Source organism: Lipophrys pholis, assembly GCF_963383615.2.
Source record: "Lipophrys pholis genome assembly, chromosome: 10".
Lineage (NCBI taxonomy): Eukaryota > Metazoa > Chordata > Actinopteri > Blenniiformes > Blenniidae > Lipophrys > Lipophrys pholis.
Genome location: NC_137640.1, coordinates 9,606,267 through 9,622,108, shown reverse-complemented (window position 1 = coordinate 9,622,108; position 15,842 = coordinate 9,606,267). Strand labels below are relative to the sequence as shown.

The 15,842-nt window shown below is 38.4% G+C and overlaps 1 protein-coding gene across 1 annotated transcript; it reads right to left on the bottom strand.

Moving 5' to 3' along the window:
- Positions 1 to 1,690: 1,690 nt before the first annotated feature.
- Positions 1,691 to 15,842, bottom strand: LOC308115523 (cytochrome P450 2J4-like). Its single transcript, XM_080473080.1, has 16 exons — positions 15,713 to 15,842; positions 14,631 to 14,807; positions 14,407 to 14,545; positions 14,119 to 14,306; positions 13,577 to 13,718; positions 13,027 to 13,197; positions 12,790 to 12,799; positions 9,348 to 9,564; positions 8,275 to 8,437; positions 7,472 to 7,621; positions 7,011 to 7,171; positions 6,708 to 6,884; positions 6,469 to 6,607; positions 5,636 to 5,823; positions 3,932 to 4,073; positions 1,691 to 3,663 (listed from the first exon to the last, which is right to left on the bottom strand). Exons 2-16 carry the CDS (start codon positions 14,781 to 14,783, stop codon positions 3,488 to 3,490), a joined length of 2,316 nt encoding a protein of 771 aa, XP_080329206.1. The 5' UTR covers positions 14,784 to 14,807; positions 15,713 to 15,842; the 3' UTR covers positions 1,691 to 3,487.

Below are 15,842 nucleotides of genomic sequence, written 5' to 3'. Positions count from 1 at the left end.
GCTTTAAAATAGAGCTGTCACTAATAGCTTAGAAACAAAACACCATTCAATTGAAAATATAGCGATGTTACACGTATGATTCAAATAGAAGGACTGGCTTAAAGAATATATATTAGCAAACCGTTAATACAGCTCAGTCACCAAATTAATTACCAAATGCTAGAATCCATGTAGTACAAGTTCCTCAGTCCACTTGCCCAATTTCAGACAAAGACAAGAGTCGCGGGGCTCATGTCTCAGCAGGATTCAGAGAAACTAATTCATATATATCTTTAAGAAACTGAAATGCGCTAATACAGCCATCACTGGACTCCTCAAACATCTATCAGACAAGCTGTAAACCTGTAGGGAGTCTTCAACTGTGACATTTTGGTTTCATGCTGCATTCTAAGTAAAACAGTGGCACATTTATTGCTGCACTGTAAATTTCACTTATATGTTGAATTCACTTGTTATTGTTTGTGTCTTTTAATAGATGTCATTGTGGTTTTTTTTTATCTTGCAGCAACCAATAATCCAGTTGTCACCATTATGAATTAAATTAAACCAATAGTGTGGCAATAACTAGTAAAAGAATTAACTAACATAGTAAAAAGAGGGTGCAGCACAGTATGTGTCTTCAAAGGATGGTTGAAAAAGAAGAAATATGACAATTAGCAATGAATTATACCTATTTTTAATTAATAAAGTATTTAGCTATTATTACTTCATCCGCTTCAGTTATTTCATTTACAAATATTTTTAATGCTACTTCATTAATAAAATAACTTAAAGCTTATTTTGATAGTGGTTCAAGTACTTGAATAAACTGTTATCAAACTATTACGTTCTTGGCTTTTTTACATTTAAAATAGCCAATGAATATTCAGTTATAGGCCATTATTTCATTGCATTATAGTTCTTACCTGTTTTTATTCACCCTCTTGTCATTTTCTATTTGTGACTTTTCTTATTTTGGATGTAAAACCGTTTTGACACAAAGGTGCCTTACCTTTGCCTTGCCCGTGTTTCCTCTTGTATCTTGTGAGTCTTTTTGATCTAGGTTCTTCCTGTTTCCCAGAGTACTGAAAACCATCTGAGGACCTGCAACTCTGGTTTTGTCTGTTTTACTTTCACAATAAAAAGACAGAAAAAAGGTATTAATCTCATCAAAAAGAAATTGTGGACCTGAGAACAAATACCGGTGTTCTGTCTTTATGATTTTGTTTGATGGTGTTAACGCTTCACTTCAAAGTGCACCTTTTTGCCTTTCAGCGAGTTTATAGTCGTTTTGACTCGTGAAAATAAAAGAGACATGGTTCATAATTTACCCAAGTGAGACTTTCACAGTTATTTTCCTCCACTAACTAACCTCAAAAGCTGTTGAGGGAAAACCCAAAGCTTCAGCATGCTCTGAGAATATAAAAGAAACCTCAACGTTGAGGTGGGACTGTTTTCATGATTACTATTATCTTATGGAAAAAAAGGCCACAAAAGTAGAAAACTCAAAATGTTGTGCTTTAGTGAAGCATCAGCGTCATTGTATTTAGTGCTTGATGCCTACAGACAGTTTCAGCTCTGCACTCAGCCTCATATGAATCTTACAAATTGAAGAGCTGAGAGCAACAGACAGAATGTTCTATTTTAAACTTCTCACAAGTTAAACCTTTAACCCCAGAATGAAATTAAACACAGACACAGCAAGGTGAATGAGAAGTATGGACTAAATCTCTGTTTATTTTATTATAAGTAAACATGCTGAAAACAATTGTGTTTCTTTCAGGATAATTGAAATTTAAAAGGGGGAAGGACAGAAAAAAAACTGTAAAGTTACACTCAGACAGACTCGGTTCCTCTTCAGGAAGCACTGAGAAGGACAAACTGGAATAATAACGCCAACCTTATGTAAATACTCTGAATTAATTGAAAAAAAGCTTTATTCACACACTCTGACCACAGGATGTTGACCTCAACATATAAACCAAAATATGAACGTGCGCTTTTTCTTTCTGAGCGTTAATATAGGCACTCTTTGTGTTAATATAGGCACTCTTTATGCAACATACAGAGTGCACTACTATACATGTAGTTATATATTGTATAGTAGAGCGATCAAAACATTATTTCACATGTTGAAGGATTTCTTAATGTTGCTCTTCCAGCTCATGTGGACAACCAGGCAACTTGACGTCAACCACCATGAAAACTTTCATTTATCCTTTTTCTATATCGCTTTATCCAACTTATTCTCATCGTTTGCTTGAGTACATAGTCTTTCTGTCAATTTGTATGAGAGAAGTACAAGTAATTTTTTGACAATTTTTAAAAACAAACTGACCTGCTAATAAAAAGTAGAAAATACGTATAATATAATAAGAGCAAGGAGTTTCCTACTTTACAACATATCATAATGGAAGGAGGGTCTTCCCTGTAGGCTGGTTCATGGCGTCGACAAAAACAGCCCGGACAAACACTGTTTATGCAATAATTAAACAGAAAAACAAATTGACAGAAAATGGACTTGACCAGGTTGGATAAATGCTCATATGAGAAATATCCTCTTCACATGAGCATTGTTTACTTTTGGCACGTGGGCGCAACTGTTAACAAAATAACTCCCAAAACTCTCTCAGTCTCATGGTTGACTGAATCGGGGCAAATTGTCTCTTCAGTGCTGTCGCTTCAAACAACTATCTCAACCAGGACCAAATCTGTACGTGGTAAACACAAGGAACGATGTGAGTCTGAGCAGAGTGACGGAGGGGGAACTAGACCCCTGACACACCTTACTGACAGGAGATACGAACATGGTGAAAATTAGTCACACACTTAACTTGTGTAGTAAATCAGCGTGACACAGGAGGCCAATGTGTAATATGGTGGTAGAGCAGTTTCAGTTCCTGTTCCAATCAGGTCAATTAAGCAGGAATTCAAAGTGTAGTCTCCTCAGTCTGTAAAATAGTGTACTCTCAATACTTTAAACTGTGCTCCGCAACCAGGCCACAATCTAGTGAGGTTTATCTTTTCTGAGGTTGTCAAAATTAGTATATCTAACCGCCAAAAAACATGCATGTAGGCTGTTTGTTGCATGAAAATTAAACAGTAAATAGTAAATGTTAGTAAATGAGTAGATGTCACGGCTTCATCATCAGCCGTCTGTGTTCAGTTGAGAATTAAAAAAAAAAGGAAAAGATTATGTAACGACCAACCATGAAAAAGAGCCAAAACTATCACAGCCAAAAGAAAGACAAACATGTACTGAAGTGCCTCAACACTGCCACCTAATGTACAACAGGTGTATAAATTGAACTTCACATAGTGCCCCTTTAAAAAAAAAATAAAAATAATAATTTTACTCAGGCAGAAGGAAAATCATAAAATGGCAGATAGAAAATTGATGGTATCCAACAGGGGTGTTCAATCCTGATCTACAACATGCAGAAAGGTGAGCCTTTATTACGAGATACATGTAGTGGTGCAGGAAACGAGTGTGTTGAGTTGGAGAGATCTAACGGGGCCGTGCACACAGACGATATGGCTTGGGACAGCGAGTGGCTCCCAAACTGAACTCCAGGCTGGGCTGCTCCCCAGGAGGTGAAGAGAAAGTAAACCTCTGAAGGAGGAAGGTGAAGAAGAGGAATAACTCCATCTTGGCCAGCGGTTCCCCAAGACACATTCGCTTACCTGGAAACACAAACAAAACAATGGAAAAAAATTCCCATTCAGTTTTGTGCATTTAATGGGAAATTTTCTTTCAACAGAGATAAATCAGGCACTGATAAAGAGAAATGAATCCCGAATGTTACAGAAATGGCTTAATTTTAAAGGATATTTTTGATTATAATACATGTCATATGACATGAAGATACTTTATTACTCATTTGGTATTTTTGAATATCTCAGCCACAAAAGCAAAAGTCTGAGCGTTTCAGGTCTTTATCAGGTGACTAACCTGCAGAAAAAGGTAGGAATGCCTCTCTCTTCCTGAATTTACCGTCCTCATCCAGAAAGTGTTGAGGGTTGAAGGAGTGTGGAGTTTCCCACAATGACTCATCGTGTAGGATTGAGTTCAGTGAGGGGATAACCATTGTACCCTGCAGAGATGAGACCGAGATGTTATGAAGATCAATTGCCTTTAAATCTAAAGGAGTGTTTTTTGAACATATGTACCCCAATCAATGAGAACCACCTTTAGAAATTTTTTCAAAGATATTTCATAACGTTCAACAAGTTAATCAGAATTGCTCAAATAACAAAAAATATAGAACAATTATATAGGTTAGCTTATTATAACTAAGTCACTAGGGGTAGTAATTTCACTGTATGCCACATGATAACTGATGATGATGAATAAAACTTATTGGTTTATTTCCATTAACATTTACAACTAAAGGGTTGAGACTCAACTGAACGCAGCAGCAAGAAAAAACCCTTTTCTTCATTCGTCTTCTTTTGAGAGTGAAATCACAAGACCATAACACCCAGTTTGTGAAAATACCAACGTTGAAGGCCGCAGAATATTAAAGCGGCAGGTCGGAGTTCAGATTGTAATTTTTGAATTTTTTTTAAGTGCAGTAAATTGGAAAATGTTGATAATGTATGTCAAGATATTACACTGAAACAAGAAACTACTTTGAGTTATCATTTATCAATATTTATAGGTTTATATGCCAGATTTTTGGCACAAATAAGGGCCAATGTGACCTCCACAAACACATCATAATAATTTTTTTTACTTTTTAGATCGACACCCATTTTCACTTTGGGAACTCAGAACATGTTAGTTCTTTGCTTTACTTTTCATTGTGAGCTGACTCAGTACTTCCGGTTTCACTGACAGAGAACACATTGAGACCTCACTCACACTGCAGGGAAACGCAACCCAATTCAGATATTTTGCTCACAGTTCATCCATATCCGACCAGTGAAAGCTCCAGTTCTTGTTTTGGGTTTTTTCACACCGGACCCCGGCTTCGTTCAAATGTGGTTCCAATTTGGATGTTTTTCTACATGCAACCGCTTCGTCATTGACGTGTGACTGACGTCACGGATAAGCGCCGGAGGAAGCAGCTCCTCTGTGCTCTTTATTTTTATTTTCGTCATTCTCATTCTGCTTTCAATTTTCATTTTGTCTAGATTTTGTCGGCTCGTATTTAACAACTACTTGAAAATGGATCTACACAGGCTGACCTGTGTTGCCAGATATGGTGGGTATCCTCCAATTGGGAAGCTAAATTCTCTTACCTTTTAACTTTGTATATTTGGTGGATTTGTGTGTTTATAGTGGCTTCTAGATTACACATATAATAGTTTTCAATTTTAACATGATTCCTACACAGGCTGAGATTTGCGCTGTTTGTTCACGTTGTTTGGGCTGGAAACAGCGAGTCACATCTGGCAACCCTAGTGCTGACCAGGCGTGACTTCACGTCGTCTTCTGCGCTCTGGGGCCCCGGAACCGTCGGGCCTGATCACGTTCACAATGCAGTCTGGTGGAGCTCGCGCTTGAAAAGTAACGCGAACGATCACTCAAACAAATCGGAGACCAGAACAAGATCTTGAATTGAGCATCAACACCTGCAGCGTGAACAGAACCTGACTTTTACCTGAGGGAAGATTATGAGTACTTTCGCCACATCTGTCTTCTGAATATTACCTTTGGAATTGTGTACTTATCCAGCGTAGTGTCCTTATTAGCCACGTGAATCACATTGAGAGGAAGGATATTCCCCATCCTCTGCATCTCGTGTATGACCGCGTCAGTGAAAGGCAGGTTTTCTCTGTCGGTCAGGGCAGGTGGTCTGGATGAACCGACCACGGCGTCTATCTCAGCCTGGACTTTCTCTGTGCACGGTGAAAACAGAAAAACAAAGTGAAGCGTAAACTAATGTAGACGACTGAGGGGGCAGGGCGGGATTGAACACCTCGCACACTATTTCCTATCGTTCACAACAACAGGAAAGCCACAACACAGCTGGGTGGGAGTGTGCATGGGCTCAGGAATACTGACAAAATAAACTATGTCTGTGAACACAGTTGCAATAATCTGTATGTAAACATAATTAAGAAGTACCACCGTCGACTGTTTTGCTTACAGCCCCCCCCCCCAAAAAAATGGAAAGTGATGACTATTGTAGTGTGCTCCAGTTTGACAGGCTTCATGTTATAAGTAAACACTTGAACACTCACAATACGCACACAACTTCACACGTTGTGAAACGTTTCATCCTTTGATGCTCTTTATTCTGTGACCACATCCAAACCCACGTTTGCTGCATTGAGAAATCATGAAAGATGAAAACATGTTCGACAAGGCTTCACTCTACTTTTCCACGTCAAAAGCTTAGAACTGCACTTTTCAAGTTAGTTATGTAATTAAATACTCATAGACGCTGCCACGTCGACTCAAATAGTCCTAAAATAGAAAAAAAAAAATTATGTTTTGTGCGGTTTGCTTAACGGTGTCGTGTTAAATACTCCAAAACTCACCTTGTATGTCCGGATGGTAGATCATGTAGAGCAGCCCCCAGTTTAACGTGGTGGCCGTGGTCTCCGTTCCAGCACCAAACAGGTCCAGGACACAAGCACATAAATTGCGACGATCAAAACCCGACTCTTTGTCCTCCGTCTAATCAGGGAAGAAGGCGGCGGAGGCAGGCACATGTCATCGCATTTGATTAAAGATTGCAAAAAGAAGAAGCGTAACCGGGTCTGACTACACGACTCACCTGGTCCATTTCTATGAGGAAGGCATCAATGTAGTCTCTCGGTGACGAGGGGTCGAGGTTTTCTTTGTGCTCCTTAATCCGGACTTCTATGAAGTCATTTAGCTTCTGCACCAGGGTGAAAATCTTCTGATGAGGTAAGGGCAGCCACTTCAACAACCAGGGCACTATGTGGTATAGCTACGGGGGAAGAAAGTCATTTATCACATCACTCGACACTCCAGACTTCTATTTTAATTCAATTCTATCGAGAAACAATCATTCTGCAAGAACAGAATATTATTGTTTATCACCTCTGAAGCTCACCTGTGCCCACACACTTCCCTGCAAGTGCATCACCTCGTTCATAATGTGAAGAACATTCTGGTACTGCTCGTCTGTGTACTCAAATCGGTTCCCAAACACCAAACAGCAGATGATGTTGGACACGGCGTTGTTCAGCAGTGACCGTGCACTGAAAGGTTTGCCTGTGAAATAACAATACAAATGTGGATTATATTAAACAAAAATGTTAGGTAAAAGTCTCCTTCAAATCAAGAGAAATAAATTTACTTCATACGAACAAAATTGTATGTAAAAGTACGAGTTTATGTTCCGATATTAACAACAGTGACAGTTGTTCAACATGTGTCTTGTTCTATTTAAAGAGTTGGAAAATTAAAGCTAAAATATAAAGAGAGAGACAAATGCCTCACAAATAAAGATGAAATATGAGAAAAATGAATCGTGAGAGTTGGTATAATGTGTGATCTTAATTTTCTTTTTGCCTTGTTGATCTGCAAACACCTCCGCCAGGTATCGGCACTCCTGCTGGACGGACAGCTCCAAGGTCTTCTTTCCCAGACCAAAGTTTCTGAGCGTATGAAGAGCAAATCTTCTCTGCTGCCTCCACTGGTGACCATTTGACAGCACAAGACCTGTCAGAAACAACAGAAACTGTGTTCACCAGCAGTCTGTTGTGTTTATTGACAGTGGCGGCTGGTCATAAACCACATTACAACAATCTGGTCTTCTTCTTTTTTTTTTTTTTTTTTATTTAAAGAGGCCTCAGCGATGAAAACTAAAGTACTTTCAAACAAATAGTAAATAGAAAGCACTTATTAAAACTCTTTTATTAACATACTTGTAAACAAATACAAGCAAATGCTTCATTAGTCCCTTTTAGAAAATGAATGTGTTTTGGGGCTGCTTTACTGGAAATGACAGTTAGTCTGAGTTTTAGCATTTTAGAATTGAGCCTCAACTTGAAACATAAACTATTTTTTTATGCTCTTAGATTTTCAGTCATTAATAAATATGAGCATATCTAAACATTTATTAGCCATCACTTTCTGCTCATCACTCACACACACACACACACACACACACACACACACACACACACACACACACACACACACACACACACACACACACACACACACACACACACACACACTAGGGAGAGAAAAATCAAGAACCCTGGCGCCCTCTATTGGCCAGTCGCCACTTTACCATAATACCATGATCGTGTCAGTGAAGTGCTACCAGAACACTATAACTTCTTGACACTAAACGGAACAAGCTTTACCATTTTGTCCAGATAAATCCTCAAATAGTGGGATCGTTGGTCGATCGAGGAAGCTTTCTCCTTGATGGACCAGGGCGTCTTTCACCAGCTTGATGTCATGAAGGACCACGATCCTCCCGCCAAACAGACGGAGGCTGAAAATGTTCCCGTACTTCTCTGCTAACTGAGCACAGACAGCACATGTTGTGGTTCAGTTCGAGGTGACAAACCTATCGGGGCCAAAGAAAAACAAACAGCTACAGAAAGTAACACATCAAACTAATGACAATACAGCATGAATATTAAATAACTAACAAACTGGAGTGGTGTTGAAATAGTATGACTAAACCTTGGTTTTCAATTCATCTCCAACAGTTAGTTACTTAGGATTACATTTTTCAAAAGCTTCATTTTATTTAGTTCATTCATTGTTCTTTTTAACACATAATTTAGTTCAGTTTTACTTCATTTCGTCTTTTTTAAAAGCTATTTCTTTGTTTTTCCTTCCGTCTGTTAGTACATTAACTCAACTGATGGTTAAATGTATTAGCCTGCATTAAAATAATTGATGCAAACCAGTGCATTAGTATTACTTTGTCTCATTAGGTCAAAATAAAAATATTTATGAAGTTTAAAAATAAAAAAATCTCACGTTGTATGTGTGTGTGTGTGGGGGGGGGGGGGGGGGGGGCATCTGGGGTCTATGATTTTAAAGAATACATTAAATAAAAAATAAAAAAAATAAATAGTTAGTGGCTAACATTTCTTTGCAGGTGTAAATTAACACACAGACACACACACCATTGCTGTATACAATATATACATTGATTCTGTGCACAAAAAAAACATGATCTGTTTATTTCCAATCACGACCAACGTTATATTATTAATACTATTATTATTATTAACTATTATTATTATTATTTAACCACGCACATCTATTTAAATATCAGCCTTCGTGCAGAAATAAATATTTTGCGAAGAAGTGAAACTAAAGCAGCTTCGAGGGATGTTTATTTATTTATTTATTTTTGCCAGCTGTGTAAAAGTGATTAATGTTGGACTCGCAGTATTTTCCTGGTTGTGCCTGTTACCTCGGCGAACTGCAGGTGGATTCTGCCCGGGTCGATGCGGTGCAGGTCTCCGATCAGAGGCAGCGCCCAGGGGCCCGGAGGAAAGTTCCTCGGTACTCTGTGCTTCAGAACATCCGCCAGCAGCAGAAAGACGCAGAGAAACAGGAGAATGCTGCTTCCCCCGATCCACTCCAAGCCGAGAGCCCCGAGGAGGGTTCCTGAACCTCCAGCCATGACACTGCGACGTTACGGCCGCAGAAGCACTGAGATCGTCAAAGTTTTAATTTAATCCGACAACAGGATATGAAACGCAGAACACTGGAGTTCAGAATAAGAGCCTGTTTGGAGGGGAACTCCATCCGCGCAGCATTCGGTTGTTTGGTTTTTTCAAAAAAAACCAATGATTATTATTATTTTTTATTTTTTTTAAAGACTTCGTTTTCTGAGTTTATTTAATCAGATTATTAAAAAAATTATTAAAATACAAATTAGAGTTAAATATAAAGTGCAATTTAACACAAATCATTAATGAGGGTAAAGAGGTGCAGGTCAGGTTCAACTTTCTCCATTATAGTTATTTTTAAACGCACACAAACAGAAATGTGTTTAGACTTTTTTGTAGACTTGTTTGGTAAGGTTTATAAATGTTTAGATATGCTCATATAATGACGGACAATCTAGGAGCTTAAGTAAGCATCCAGTTTATTTGGACTTTTTGAGGCAGAAATGTAAAATGCTTTGAAAAATGGATTAATGTGTTGGAGAATATGTACCTGAGGTTGACTTTAGTTTTCTCTAAACTCAGAGTACATGTAATTTCAAGTAAACCAGCTCCAAAACACATTCATTTTCTAAAAAGGACTGATAAAGCATAGACTTGTTTTTGTTTACAAATATGTTAATAAAAGTCTTAATAAGTGTTCTCTATTCACTATAAAATGTAAATTCACTTTAAAAGTACTATAGTTTTCATCACTGGGGGCCTCTTTCAATTTTAAAATGTCCTTTATGAATGCACTGTATTTAAACTAAGTTAACATTGGCTGAAAATGAATAAGAATGAAGAGCCCCAACTATATAATATCTGTACCAGCAAAATCTCACATAAACTTTTGCGAGAGAAAGTTGCGGCATGAAAAAGGGTCAGAACAGACTCTGTGTTCTTTATTTGTGTTCTAAATTTTAAAAAAAAGAATTCTTCTTTACTATAAAAATTTTGTTTTGGTGCGGAACATTTACTTAAAGCATTTCACTGCACATTTTACTATGTATAATTGTGGTGTCTGATAAAGGACTTGACTTCAAACAAAGACATTTATCTATTTGAGGAATTTTTCAAATTATTAACAGTGATTCAGCATTGTAACATCACGCTGTGATTTCATGAGTCAGTTCAAATCGATGGAACCTTAAAATATTAACACTTAACTCCAAACTGGCGCAGAGGCCAGTTGTGAAGCGGTGTGACACACAACAGCCAATCCGAAGCCGGATTATCTTTGACTTCTTTTTTTAACTCCACTCAGGACAGGGTTCAAGCGAGACCTTATCAAATGTAAGATTAGATGACTGTAACTCATAGAGAATCATTTGATATGTGAATGTGAATTACTGTAGTCTAATGAAAATATATACTTTATCTTAGGTGTTAATCTCTGAGCAATTTTGCATCAAGATAATGTTAAAGGTGTGTGTGATCAACTCACCTTCACCTCCTTGTACAGCAGCCAGAATCTGTTCTGATTCATACAGATATAGATTGTCCTGTGAACTTGCTGATGTTGCCGCTTCTCCAAGGCGCTCTCCACAATCTTCTCAGTGGAGTCTCGTGTTGGTGGTGACCACTGGAAGAGAGACTGTCTCGCTCCCCTTCAGATGAAGACGCCCTCTCTTCCAGTGGTGACCACTGTGGTGACCACTGTGGTGACTACTGTGGTGACTACTGTGGTGACCACTGTGGTGACTACTGTGGTGACCACTGGAAGAGAGATTGTCTCGCTCCCCTTCAGATGAAGACGCCCTCTCTTCCAGTGGTGACCACTGTGGTGACTACTGTGGTGACTACTGTGGTGACCACTGTGGTGACCACTGTGGTGACTACTGTGGTGACCACTGTGGTGACCACTGTGGTGACCACTGTGGTGACCACTGGAAGAGAGACTGTCTCGCTCCCCTTCTGATAAAGACGCCACAGCTGCTGGGTCTGTACACGTTTCTCCTGCTGGTGTTCATGGAGGAGCTGGCCTTTCAAAGAAAAGCTGCTTGTTAGCCTTTTATTCTATCATGTTGTCCTGTTGTCTTTATTTTGGTCAACTCTGTATATTTGAATAACTTAATCTATTTGGCACTGTTTTCTATGTATAGTTGTGATTTGTATATTGTAGTTATTATATTTCCTTTTGGTTCTACTTTAGATTTTAGTTTTTGTCTTGTTTGAGGTTTGTTTGGGTGGCATGTGTTATGGTAACCTACGTTTGAATTTGTATTTATGTATATTTGTTTTTTATTTTTTTATTTATTTGTTTATTAATCTCAGTTTAGTTTTAGGCTGCTAATTTTAAGAACAGTCCAGGAAAAAAAATGAAAACTACTCAGTTTGGGGGGACTCTACTTCATTTGTTCTTTTGTTTTTGTTTTTTTCTGATGATTGAATGAATTTGCAGCAGTGGAAAAAGTAAACAATGAGAATGTAAACAGTGAGACGAAGATCTATTGAGACATTCATATGAACTTTAAACAAGTGCTGACAGTGGACCAGCCAGCTGAATGAGTTCAAATTCCAGACTTGTTTTGCACTGCAGAGGTCACATGAGGACAGCAGTGTTATATAACGATGGGTGGGCTTTCTTCCCTTCCCTTTTCACCCACATATGAGCCACTCCTCAGATCTGTTTAGAAGATTAGACCGTGCTCATTTGAGAGTTGGGGGGGGGGGGGGGGGGGGGGGGGGGGGGCTTTCACTGAAAGACCATTCTGAGAACGGCAAGATGAGTTTGGAATGAAAAACGGCAACCACTTCACAATAATCTTATCCAGAATGGGGTTTTGTTGCTTTTTCTTTTTACTGCTTTTATAGATTTTGGGAGTATTTTTACAGAGCTCTCAACCCTTCACTAGACAGACTGGATTTATTGTGAAAACAAAACAAAACAAACACAACTAAAGGTTTCACAGCAATTTATTGTTTTGTGCAGCAATCTAAATAGTTTGACAACAACTGCTGATTGATGCTGAAAGACAACAAAATATGTTTCAAGTCATGGAATGTAAAATGATTAATTGACAAACATTAAGATTATGCAAATCTAGAGACTTTGAAGGGCAAAATAGTTCAGGAATGTGGTTACGACTGATTTTTATTACAACCGCATATATGATCATATTAAAATATTTATTATTATTAATAATAATAATAATATTCATGATCATAATACATTTTATTTGGAGGTGCCTTTCAAGTCACCCAAGGTCACCTTACAGAGAATAAAAGCATAAAAGATCAAGACATCCTTTTTCGATCATGTGTGAAGACGTCGAGAAATGCCCTATAAGCAACAAAAACTCCAATTCCAGTGTCATTTACAACAAAGCAGAACAATATAGCAGACAATTTTGATGCATTAAAGTAAAACAGTTTGAGAAACTGCCATTCATTATGCTCAGGATCAGATATGCATAATCTGATTTCTGGCAATTTAACGCTGCACAGCACAGAGGCGGTAGGATTTGGGAGCGCGAATGCCTCCCAACGTGTAGTCCAGGGTGACTTTTTCTCCAGGAACAGGTGAGAATGAAAACCTCTGAAGCAGGGAGGTGAAAAACAGGAATAGCTCCATCCTGGCCAGCTGTTCCCCAAGACACACGCGTTTACCTGGAAGCAAAAAAAAAAGTACACTGAGATATGCCGAATTCATTAAATATGAGTTTTTCTACCACAAAAGTGTGTTGCCTACACAAAATGAAAAGAAAAACCTAAAAAAAACAACTATGGTGACATTTCAGTGCAAAACTGTGTAACAGCAGCGACAACAGTTTAAAACTATTGATCCCAACATCTCTTAACAATATCCTAAAACATGAAAAGCATTATGACGTCTGACATTCAATTAAAATTGGCGACTTGGTGCGAGACAAACCATTTTCAAACAAGACAACAACAAATTGATGTTTCAGTTTTATGTGACCCTATTTGCAGTGATGATGAAAAACAGTCACAACAGTGATCAGCCGAATCCAAACAAGTGACCAACCTGCAGAGAAAGGAAGGAAGGCCTCTCTCTTCCTGAATTTCCCGTCGTCATCCAGAAAGTGCTGAGGGTTGAAGGATTCTGGGGTTTCCCACTCAGCCTTATCATTTAACACTGAGTGAAGTGTCGGCATTATCATGGTGCCCTGGCGGGATAAGTTGTGTTAAAAGGGTTAATTTTGAACATTTGTTGAAAAAATACCACAACTGTTTGATACTATCACTGATTGATTGGTGTTCATCTGTGATAGCAAATCTTATTACCAGTTGTGTTAATGCCACGATGACATTTATCCCAACGAGTTGAGAAATTCGCACACTATTGTTTTGGATTTGGTTGCATTATATACTTTTTCATTGTTTTGTTGCACCTGTTGCCGGCATCATCAACATTCAAAATGATTATATGGTGGAATATAATATGGGTGAAAGGGAATTGCAAATCATTGTATTTTCTTATTCTTTACATTTGTGTCCCAAAGTTTTTATAATTGACGTTGTACTCTCATTTTCTAGACTGTGAAATGTTGCCTGCATGCCGTTTACCTTGGGAATTGCGTAGTTGCCCAGTGTGGTGTCCTTGCTGGCCATGTGAACCAAATTGAAAGGGACGATGTTGGCCATCCTCTGAGTTTCATGAATGACTGCATTAGTGTAGGGCATGTGGTCTCTGTCAGCCACGGTAGGCTGTCTGGACGAGCCGATCACAGCCTCTATCTCAGCCTGGACCTTCTCTGCTCACAGAGAAAACAGAAAACATTAGAAATATGCAGAGTGCCCGGCTTGGACAAATTATCTCGAAAGTTTTCCTACAACTCATAAATGTACATTTACTTTGTATGAGTGGATAGTTGATCATGTACAGCAGCCCCCAGTTTAAAGTAGTGGTAGTAGTTTCAGTTCCAGCACCAAACAGGTCGAGGGTACAAGCGGATAAGTTCCGGAGATAAAAACCTGACTCCGTGTCCTCCTTCTGCGGAAGCAAGTAGTAGTGACACATTTCATATGTAATGCATAACAAACAGACAAACATGATATAGACCCATGTAATTACTCACCTCGCCCATCTCGATGAGGAAGGAGTCGATGTAGTCTCTGGGTAATGAGGGGTCGAGGTTTTTCTGGTGTTCTTTGACCTTGATTTCCACAAAATCAGCTATCTCCTTTATCAGAGTAACTACCGTTTGATGGGGTCCAGGCAGCCACTTCATCAGCCATGGGTATGTGTTGTAGGCCTACAAACGAGGACAACTCTTACCACATCATCTCACAGTCTGGAAATGTTATTTCAATATAATGAGTTTTAAATCTTCTGTCAACCTCCAAGGGATAAAAGTCAAACATATTAAGCATTTCATTGGGAAAGTGCCCATATTTAGAAACTATTGCTTTGATTCTTTTCCTTCTAGAGTAATAATTGTAATTGCATGACAATCCCAGAAAACAAACACATATAATAAAGATAGGATGGCAGATGGGGTTTTGGTGTAAAACACAAAGATTGCCCGCTGCTTTCTCCCTCTCGCAGCTGTTCTCTGATCAGCTGCCTGTAAGCACCTCGTCTCCATGACAACACCAACACCCAGAGTACTACTGATACTTTAATTCTACTTTTCCATTGTTAATGCTACTTTATACTTTAACGCTACTTTGATACTGTTTCACCATCACTGCTACTTTGTTGATGCGTTTATTTTATTACTGGTACTCTATTGATAATTTAACATTATTACTGTTATTATTACACATACTTATGATCCTCCCCCTCTCTCAGACACACTCAGACACACAATGATAAAGCTTTTGCTGTTTGAACTTACTTAGTAGTGGCAGTATTGATGCACAAAATGTCATCTAGAATTTTGTTTTAAATTTCAACTTACATTAAATTCTTGAAAATCCTTTAGTACCACTCCAGGATGAACTGTTCCATTCAACAGTATATACACACTGTATATATATAATTTACCACTTCTGATCTAATAAGTTGAAGCTGAACAGAAATGTATTGTGACCTTGCTTTTCTAAACACAGAGAAGTAAAACTTCAACAAAAAAATGTAAACAAAAATGTATATGCAATGTAAAAATGAAATGAAGTGCTGCGCAGAAAAAGTTCCATTTGAAGAAAGGAGGCTCACCTGTACTGCGAAACCTTCCTGTATGCGCACTGCATCATTGAATTTCTGAAGAATCGACTGGTGATGAGAGTCCGAGTACTCAAATCGATTCCCAAACACCAAACAGCAGATGATGTTGGATACTGCCTTG

Coding starts and splice junctions, on each gene's coding strand:
- LOC308115523 (XM_080473080.1), bottom strand. CDS start 14,783: ATGAAGTGGCTGCCTGGACCCCATCAAACGGTAGTTACTCTGATAAAG. Junction 13,198..13,576: donor CTTCCTTCCTTTCTCTGCAG/GTTGGTCACTTG, acceptor TTTTGCTTCCAG/GTAAACGCGTGTGTCTTGGG. Junction 5,824..6,468: donor CTACCATCCGGACATACAAG/GTGAGTTTTGGA, acceptor CACCGTGCACAG/AGAAAGTCCAGGCTGAGATA.